This window comes from Myxine glutinosa, chromosome 14 (assembly GCF_964187855.1).
Source record: "Myxine glutinosa chromosome 14, kmMyxGlut1.1, whole genome shotgun sequence".
In the NCBI taxonomy this organism is placed as follows: Eukaryota; Metazoa; Chordata; class Myxini; order Myxiniformes; family Myxinidae; genus Myxine; species Myxine glutinosa.
Genome location: NC_136274.1, coordinates 14,509,418 through 14,520,264, shown reverse-complemented (window position 1 = coordinate 14,520,264; position 10,847 = coordinate 14,509,418). Strand labels below are relative to the sequence as shown.

At 49.5% G+C, this 10,847-nt stretch overlaps 1 protein-coding gene across 1 annotated transcript in view; it reads left to right on the top strand.

The window, feature by feature from the left end:
* The first annotated feature begins 2,281 nt into the window (after nt 1-2,281).
* Nucleotides 2,282-10,847, top strand: part of LOC137416836 (transmembrane protein 132E) — a 624,957-nt gene continuing 616,391 nt past the window's right edge. Inside the window, exon 1 of the mRNA XM_078768122.1 lies at nt 2,282-2,459. Within this exon, the coding sequence (XP_078624248.1) occupies nt 2,388-2,459 (72 nt within the window). The 5' untranslated portion in view covers nt 2,282-2,387. The remainder of the gene's footprint in view (nt 2,460-10,847) is intronic.

Genomic DNA, 10,847 nt, shown 5'->3' with positions numbered 1-10,847 from the left:
CGTATCTGTACCGGTGTACCGCTCTCGTGCAAGTGCGTGAAGTTCATCAAGTTCATCAACTGCCGCGAGTCCTCCTTTGCTCTCGGCTTTCCCGCGCTCGTCCTTTATCTTTCTCTCTCACAGTAAGTCCTTCGCTTCAGTCCTCTTGAGGGCTTTCGCGCAGCCGGTTTTATAGCTATGCCCCCCGAACCTTCTGGAACTCACTCGAACCTTCTCACCACACCCTCTGATGCCACGCTGCCGTCACCACCTCCGAGCTCTGATTGGCGGCCCGTGCTTACCGTCAGCGCTTCTGCCGCTCCACCCTCGACTCCGCCCCGACCTTCCTCGGCCTGCCTCGTGTTAACTCGCCCAATGATCAACCAGCGTTTAGCAAAATGGATCGAGCCTATGGATGTAGAATGATCGGTAGAAGTAGGGCCTATTCTCCTGGCTCCTACTCAACGCAGAACTAGCAAAGGAAAAGGACTAAGCTTACAAATACTAAGACATAACTATACTATCGCGAGGCTACATGTTGCTTGTGTGACTAGCTATGGGGGGCAAACTTTAACCTTTATTAGGCTCACTTGACAGACTCAAAACCGCAACTATATATATATATATATATATATATATACATATATATATACATATATATATATATATATATATATATATATATATATATATGATAGAGAGAGAGATAGAGATAGAGATAGAGATAGAGACTGAGTGGCAATATAACTTGTCTATAAACTGTTGGATTGCGCATTGACTCCTACCTGCATTGTAAGTGTTGACTTCTCTGTTGATTGCCTTTCGTGGATCCATTTTATGAAGGTTTGAGGTTGAAGCTGCTATGATCAGTCGCATCGAGTATTTCATCATCTCTCTTTGGCCACCGTTAAAGACCTTCGCCTTGGGGTAAGAGATGCAGCAATCCGTGATTGAGCCTATTGAGACGCTTGGCCTTGAGGTGTGTATAAATACCAGGTGGCGTGTATTTTGTCCCTTGTAGACGATAATAAGGATTCCCCATATCTAGCACAGCGCAGACACAATGCCTTTGGGTGTACGTTTCGAGCTGAGTCAGAGAGCCTTTTTCAGTGGACAAAGATGGTTTAAAAAAAAGCAACGTCATGACGTCACCGCTCCCCTAGGCAGGTGGCTCGTGGACCCCTTGAACTGTCACGGAGACGGAGTCATGCTCATGGTCCAGGCATCGAATCGCATCGAATCAATCAATCCCCATTAATGGAATGATACCCATTGATTTGACCTGCATTCGTGTTTGGAGAAAAAGAAACCTTTCATCACTGGGGTGGGTGGGGGGTCGGGAGGGGTATAAGGTATATGTTCAGCAACCCCGTCCCTTCCAATACCCCAACCCATAAATAGGATATATTTTCCTTTCCTTGATCCTATTACACCAACGTCATCCGGAGTTAATATGGTTGCCGCACCGTGAGCGTGTGCGCTCAAGTACTATTATTAGGCTACTATTACTATTTAGTACGAAGCGGCTGCAGCTCAGTCTCCCTCGCACCGCATTGACATTCCAAGCGCAGCACTCGACGATCCGCCCCTCGCAGTTTAAACCCCGCCCACGCAAAGCTCGCTCCGCCCTCCAAGGAACCCCCCCCCCCCCCCTTTGCCCCTCCGCCCCGCCTCCGCGTCTCTGCACACGGCAGCGCGCGCTTGTTCGGGAGCTGTCCGAACGATTCCCCCTCCTCGGGCCAACGCGACTCCGCCACGATCCGCGGAGATCCTGCTCTCGATGGACGTGCGTCCCGCGCTTGTCCGGACACTTTCCCGCGTCGCCTCTCCGTAGTTGCTCGGCGCCCTCCGGGTGCGGGATGCGTACGTGCACGCGTGGAAAGTGCAGGTGCACGTCTTTGGCACACGAGTGTTTCGGATAAGCACACTGTATGCTTTGTGTTGGTACGTAGCGCAAATAGGTGCTGGTGCGCTCATTGTTGGCGGATTCACAAGCGTCGTCACTTCGTACAACTACAAGGGAACTCGTGCGTACAATTATTGGACGGTCTGTTTCGTCCCGGGGACTGCGGACACACGACCGCCGCATCCTTCTTCCTCTTCTTCCCCCGTATTGAGTCGGAGCGCTTTGAGGGGTCGTTACCACTCGACCCCCGTCTCCCCCATCCTTTTGGGTACCCGGACCATTTTCTCACCCTGCGGGCTTTGTTTGGCTCCCTGCGGGCTCTTTTTGGCTCCCTGCGGGCCCTTTTTTGGCTCCCTGCGGGCTCTTTTTTGGCTCCCTGCGGGCATCCTGGTCGACATCCGCTGCCCGCACCCCGCTGTCGTTGCTATTGCAGGAGCGTCAACCGTGGGACCTTCTCGGGATCCGAGTCCCCAGGATGTGCTAATGGACCGGCTTGCGCAGCATGGAGATGAGGAGAGAGGAAAAGCACTCTGAACGATTCTATTTCTCTTCGACCACTCTTCTTCCCTCCCAGGTAATGCAATAATTGTCAATCAATACACACACACACACACACACACACACACACACACACACACACACACACACACACACACCACCACCGTCCTGCACCGCAACGCCCCCCTTCCCTAACCCCCACCCCTCCGCAATCCTCCCCTTGAAGAAGCAGCCCCACTCATGTGATTGCTTTGGAGTTGCCAATGGGATAAGTTGCGCAACCCCACTGCAGGACCAGGAGAACTCCTTGCGTGGAATTGCGTGCACGGTTATTCTTAAGTTGGAGACCCTTTGGCTTTGTGACGCAAGCTTCACGTACACTCAGATTTACACGCATCGTTGACCTCGCAACCCACTCCCTCTGCCCCCTTCCCTAACCCCCACCCCTCCGCAATCCTCCCCTTGAAAAAGCAGCCCCACTCATGTGATTGCTTTGGAGTTGCCAATGGGATAAGTTGCGCAACCCCACTGCAGGACCAGGAGACCTCCTTGCGTGGAATTGCGTGCACGGTTATTCTTAAGTTGGAGACCCTTTGGCTTTGTGACGCAAGCTTCACGTACACTCAGATTTACACGCATCGTTGACCTCGCGACCCACTCCCTCTGCCCCCTTCCCTATCCCCACCCAGTCCTGTTACTCCTTCAACGACTCCAAGTATTCCTATCTTCTTGCGGGATCGGTCAGGGAACACTTTTGGCCGAAGTCTTTCACAAACTTGCTGGCCAGGTTTCACGTTGGCCCACAGGTCCCTAATTTGTTAAGGGTGCCGGTGATGACTCGCCCAAGTCTCATTGAAACCCCCTGTGTGATTTTTTTTTAAGGTCCACCCACCAAGTCATGCCAGCAGACGCGATACCCAGTTTAACATCCATCCAAGAGACGACGCGCACCTTGATGCTGAGCCCCACGCGCGAAACACCTGGGTGACACTTTATAGCTGGGTCGAGATTCAAACTGAGGCTGGACACCTCGGAGCGCGCGTACCTCCTGCCCATCCTGCCCATCCTGCCAGCATAGCCACATACAGATTTATTTATTTATTCAATTATTTTATTATAAAACCTCCACTTCTTTATTCGCATCATCGCCCCTTATGATCCTAATTATGATCCTAATTATGATCCTAATTATGATCCTTATGATTTATTGTTTCATCACAAATTATTACAAAATTCTGGGTGTTTATTTATTTATTTGGCTGCATCATTTTTCGGGGGCATGGCTGTGCCGCTGATGCAATGCCTCCTTCCCAGGCAGCTGGTACGCATTTTTCCAACCGCGGAAGGATGACAAGCTCAGTCGACACGCCTGGTGTTAATTCAATGGAATTGACAGGTGCTTGAACTCAAGACCTAATGATCTTAAGCCAGCCACCTTAACCGTTAAAGAAACACCAGTGCTGTTCTGAGTAGAATTTATGGTGTGGAGATTGGGTGGATCCTCTTTATTTATTTATTTTTCTCACAAGTTCTCTTTGAAGCCTGGTACTGGCTTAGCGGTTAGGGTGCCAGCTTAGCGGTTAGGGTGTTGGCTTAGCGGTTAGGGTGCTGGCTTAGCGGTTAGGGTGCCAGCTTAGCGGTTAGGGTGTTGGCTTAGCGGTTAGGGTGCTGGCTTAGCGGCTAGGGTGCCGGCTTAGCGGTTAGGGTGCCGGCTTAGCGGTTAGAGTGTTGGCTTAGCGGTTAGGGTGCTGGCTTAGCGGTTAGGGTGACAGCTTAGCGGTTAGGGTGCCAGCTTAGCGGTTAGGGTGTTGGCTTAGCGGTTAGGGTGCCGGCTTAGCGGTTAGGGTGCCAGCTTAGCGGTTAGGGTGCCAGCTTAGCGGTTAGGGTGCCGGCTTAGCGGTTAGGGTGTTGGCTTAGCGGTTAGGGTGTTGGCTTAGCGGTTAGGTTGCTGGCTTAGCGGTTAGGGTGCCGGCCTAGCGGTTAGGGTGCCAGCTTAGCGGTTAGGGTGTTGGCTTAGCGGTTAGGGTGTTGGCTTAGCGGTTAGGGTGCCGGCTTAGCGGTTACGGTGCCAACTTAGCGGTTAGGGTGCCGGCTTAGTGCTTAGGGTGTTGGCTTAGCGGTTAGGGTGTTGGCTTAGCGGTTAGGGTGCTGGCTTAGCGGTTAGGGTGCCAGCTTAGCGGTTAGGGTGTTGGCTTAGCGGTTAGGGTGCTGGCTTAGCGGTTAGGGTGCTGGCTTAGCGGTTAGGGTGTTCGCTTAGCCGTTAGGGTGCCAGCTTAGCGGTTAGGGTGCCAGCTTAGCGGTTAGGGTGCCGGCTTTGTGGTTAGGGTGCCAGCTTAGCGGTTATGGTGCCGGCTTAGTGGTTAGGGTGTTGGCTTAGCGGTTAGGGTGCCGGCTTAGCGGTTAGGGTGCCGGCTTAGCGGTTAGGGTGTTGGATTAGCCGTTAGGGTGTCAGCTTAGCGGTTAGGGTGTCAGCTTAGCGGTTAGGGTGCTGGCTTAGCGATTAGGGTGCCGGCTTTGCGGTTAGGGTGTTGGCTTAGCCGTTAGGGTGTCAGCTTAGCGGTTAGGGTGTTGGCTTAGCGGTTAGGGTGCCTGCTTAGCGGTTAGGGTGCTGGCTTAGCAGTTAGGGTGCTGGCTTAGCGATTAGGGTGCCGGCTTAGTGGTTAGGGTGTTGGCTTAGCGGTTAGGGTGCCGGCTTAGCGGTTAGGGTGCCTGCTTAGCGGTTAGGGTGTTGGCTTAGCGGTTAGGGTGTTGGCTTTGCGTTTAGGGTGCCAGCTTAGCGGTTAGGGTGCCGGCTTAACGGTTAGGGCGCCGGCTTAGCGGTTAGGGTCCCGGCTTAGCGGTTAGGGTGCCGGCTTAGCGGTTAGGGTGCCGGCTTTGCGGTTAGGGTGTTGGCTTAGCGGTTAGGGTGCCGGCTTAGCGGTTAGGGTGCCGGCTTAGCGGTTAGGGTGCCGGCTTAGCGGTTAGGGTGCCGGCTTAGCGGTTAGGGTGCCGGCTTAGCGGTTAGGGTGCCGGCTTAGCGGTTAGGGTGCCGGCTTAGCGGTTATGGTGCCGGCTTAGCAGTTAGGGTGCCGCCTTAGCGGTTAGGGTGTTGGCTTAGCGGTTAGGGTGACGGCTTAGCGGTTAGGGTGCCGGCTTAGCAGTTAGGGTGTTGGCTTAGTGGTTAGGGTGTTCGCTTAGCCGTTAGGGTGCCAGCTTAGCGTTTAGGGTGCCGGCTTAGCGGTTAGGGTGCCGGCTTAGCGGTTAGGGTGCCATCTTTGCGGTTAGGGTGCCATCTTAGCGGTTAGGGTGCCGGCTTAGCGGTTAGGGTGCCATCTTAGCGGTTAGGGTGCCGGCTTAGCGGTTAGGGTGCCATCTTAGCGGTTAGGGTGCCATCTTAGCGGTTAGGTTGCCGGCTTAGCGGTTAGGGTGCCGGCTTAGCGGTTAGGGTGCCCTCTTAGCGGTTAGGGTGCCGGCTTAGCGGTTAGGGTGCCATCTTAGTGGTTAGGGTGCTGGCTTAGCGGTTTGGGTGCCGGCTTAGCGGTTAGGGTGCTGGCTTAGCGGTTAGGGTGCCGGCTTAGCGGTTAGGGTGCCGGCTTAGCGGTTAGGATGCCGGCTTAGCGATTAGGGTTCTGCCTTAGCGGTTAGGGTGTTGGCTTAGCGGTTAGGGTGTTGGCTTAGCGGTTAGGGTGCCGGCTTAGCTGTTAGGGTGCCGGCTTAGCTGTTAGGGTGCCGGCTTAGCGGTTAGGGTGCCGGCTTAGCGGTTAGGGTGCCATCTTAGCGGTTAGGGTACCGGCTTAGCGGTTAGTGTGCCGGCTTAGTGGTTAGGGTGCCATCTTAGCGGTTAGGGTGCCGGCTTAGCGGTTAGGGAGCCAGCTTGAGATTCTAGGATCCTGGGTTCGAATCCCGGTCGATCGTTGAATTAACGCCAGGTGGGTTGACTCAGCCTGCCAGCCTTCCGAGGTCGGCAAATTGAGTACCAGTTCACTGGTAATTCCCTGTGTGTCGCAAGAGGCGACCAACAGGTTTGGCGGCAGGAAGAGCATCCGGCCATAAAACATTGCTTCAAAAAGGGGACCAAAAAAAGTCCAACACCTGCTCTGCAGGGAAAAATGGCCTCTTAAGGTGTTTTTTTTTTCCACAAATTCTCTTTGGACATCCATCCACAATTGTTCACTGCCTCTCTCCCCATCCGCACCCATCCTGAATCGCCACATCCATAACCTTTTATTATAACATCTCCCACCGTGACGCTCCATTTCATACATTTCTATTAATGCATAAGAGGCCAATTACGCATCTTTCCTCATTACATGTCTTCACCCTCAAATTACAAACCACGGTACGTGGCACAGAGAACGGAACGTTTGTAAACAGCGGGACACGTGGGGAAAAAATGGGCAATGTGTGCATCCCAGACACACAAAGCAGCAAACTTCTGCTTCCTGCAACTTCAGCAAAATCACCCGCGGCGTATTTCGTGATCCGAGTTTTAATAATCTGAGATGCAGCACGACTGAACCATCCGACTGGTTGGTGAAGCACGTGTGGCAACATTCCCATTTCGGAACCTCGTCCGTCGAGCGCTCCCGCTCAGCCACGTCCATTCTGTGTGTTCCCGTGCATTTGCTGTGCATTTGCTGTGCATTTGGCGCCATCTCTGCGATGCGCACCGAGTTGGACTGTGCAGTCTCACACATCTCCACTCCGTTTACCATGCAGCGTTTGCTTTTGTCCGGATTGGAAATCCTTGGCTGAACCGATCGCACAGCCTGTGGGCAATTTGAACCCATCCTTCCTCAAGTCGTTAAGGCGGATACCCAAACACTATCGGGTAGATGCCATGACATGTTTAGTAGGCGAAACAGACACAATTACTGATGTTGCTTGGACAAGAGGTTGTTTTTTTTGGTATTGTGCAAATCCATTTTTCATTCTGCTTTGAAAACCTTCAAGAACGATGCACTCACTCACTGCACTGGCTCTCACCTGTGATTGAGGCGCTGAATCCTGTGCAAGATTCTTCAATTTAATTTGGCTAAACTGGGAGGCTCTATCCATCTGCCGTTGTTACTCCATCGCCATGACAAACTGAAGGCAGTGCCAAACCACCCTGCTTGTGCGTGGAAGTGGGGAAGGGAGTGGGATTGAGTGGTCGTGCATACAACACACACACACACACACACACACACACACGCACACACACACACACACACGCAGATACACACACAGCTAGATACACAAACACACTACATACACAAACACGCTACATGCACACACATGCTAGATACACACACATGCTAGATACACACACATGCTATATACACATATGCTAAATATACACATATGCTAGATATACACATGCTAGATGCACACACATGCCAGATACACACACATGCTAGATGCACACACATGCTATATACACATATGCTAGATATACACATATGCTAGATATACACATGCTAGACGCACACACATGCTAGATGCACACACATGCTAAATACACACACATGCAGATACACACACAGCTAGAAACACAAACACACTACATACACAAACACGTTAGATGCACACACATGCTAGATACACATATGCTAGATATACACATATCCTAGATATACACACATGCTAGATGCACACACATGCTAGATGCACACACATGCTAGATACACACACATGCTATATACATATATGCTATATATACACATATGCTAGATATACACATGCTAGATGCACACACATGCTAGATGCACACACATGCTAGATACACACACATGCTAGATATACACACATGCTAAGTACACATATGCTAGATATACACATGCTAGATGCACACACATACTAGATGCACACACATACTCGATACACACACATGCTAGATGCACACACATGCTACATGGACACATGCTATACACACACATGCTATACACACATGCTAGATACACACACATGCTAGATACACACACATGCTATACACACACATGCTAGATGGACACACCTGCTAGATGCACACACCTGCTAGATGCACAAACATGCTAGATGCACACACATGCTAGATGCACACACATGCTAGATGCACACACATGCTGGATGCACACACATGCTAGATACACACACATGCTAGATGCACACACATGATATATACACACACGCTAGATACACACATGCAAGATGCACTCACATGCTAGATGTACACACACACACACGAGATACACACATGATTGATACACACACATGCTAGATGCACACACACATGCTTGATACACACACATGCTTCATACACACACATGCTAGATTCACACACATATGCTCGATGTGTACACATGCTAGATACACACACATGCTAGATGCACAAACACGTGACATACACAAACACGCTAGATGCACTCACATACTAGATGCACACACACACTATATACGCACATGCTTGATATACACACATACTAGATGCACACACATGCTGGACACACACACATGTTAGAGACACACACATGTGAGATACACAAACATGCTAATGCACGCACATGCTTGATACACACACATGCTAGATTCACACACATGCTAGATGCGCACACATGCTAGATACACACACATGCTAGATGCACAAACACGCGACATACACAAACACGCTAGATGCACTCACATATTAGAAGCACACACACACTATATACGCACATGCTAGATTCACACACATGCTAGATACACACACATGCAAGATGCACACACATGCTATATACACACATGCTAGATACACACACATGCAAGATGCACTCACATATTAGATGCACACACACTATATGCGCACATGCTTGATATACACACATGCTAGATGCACACACATGCTAGATGCACACACACACACACGAGACACACATGCTTGATACACACATGCTTGATACACACACATGCTAGCTGCGCACACATGCTATATACACACACATGCTAGATGCACACACACTAGATACACACATGCTATGTACAAACATGCTAGATACACACATATGCTATATACTACACACATGCAAGATGCACACACATGCTAGATACACATATGCCAGATACACACACATTCTAGATACACACATGCTAGATACACACACACACTAGAGACACACATGCTATGTACACACATGCTATATACTACACACTTGCTATATACTACACACATGCTATATACTACAGATTACTACACACATGCAAGATGCACACACATGCTAGATACACACGCATGCTATATACTACACACATGCAAGATGCACACATGCTATATACACACACACAAGATACACACACACACATGCTATATACACATATGCTATATGCACACATGCTATATACACACATACTATATACATACACATGCTACATACGCACACATGCTACATACACACATGCTAGATGCACACACATGCTTGATGCACACACATACTAGATGCACACACATGCTATATACACACATGCTATATACACACATGCAAGATACACACACATGCTAGATTCACACACATGATAGATGCACACACATGTTAGATACACACACATGCTAGATGCACACACATGATATATACACACATGCTAGATGCACACATATGCTAGATGCACACACATGCGAGATGCACACACATGCTAGATGCACACACATGCTAGATACACACACATGATAGATGCACACACATGCTAGATACACACACACACACACACACACACTAGATACACACATGCTATATACACACATGCTATATACCACACACATGGTATATACTACACACATGCTATATACTACACACATGCTATATACTATACACATGCTATATACTACACACATGCAAGATGCACACACATGCTAGATACACACACATGCTATATACTACACACAAGCAAGCTGCACACATGCTAGATACACACACACAAGATACACACACACATGCTATATACACACATGCTATATACACACATGCTATATACACACATGCTAGATACACACACATGCTAGATACACACACATGCTACAAACACACACCTGCTAGATGCACATACATGCTAGATGCACACACATGCTATATGCACATATACTAGATATACACTTGCTAGATACACACACATGCTAGACACACACACATGCTAGATGCGCACACATGCTATATACACACACATGCTAGATGCACACACACTAGATACACACATGCTATGTACAAACATGGGAGATACACACACATGCTATATACTACACACATGCTAGATACACACATGCCAGTTACACACACATGCTAGATACACACACATGCTAGATGCACACACATGATATATACACACATGCTAGATGCACACATATGCTAGATGCACACACATGCGAGATGCACACACATGCGAGATGCACACATACACTAGATACACACATGCTTGATACACACACACACACACACACACACACACACACACACACACACACACACACACACGCTTGACACACACACACACCCACACACAC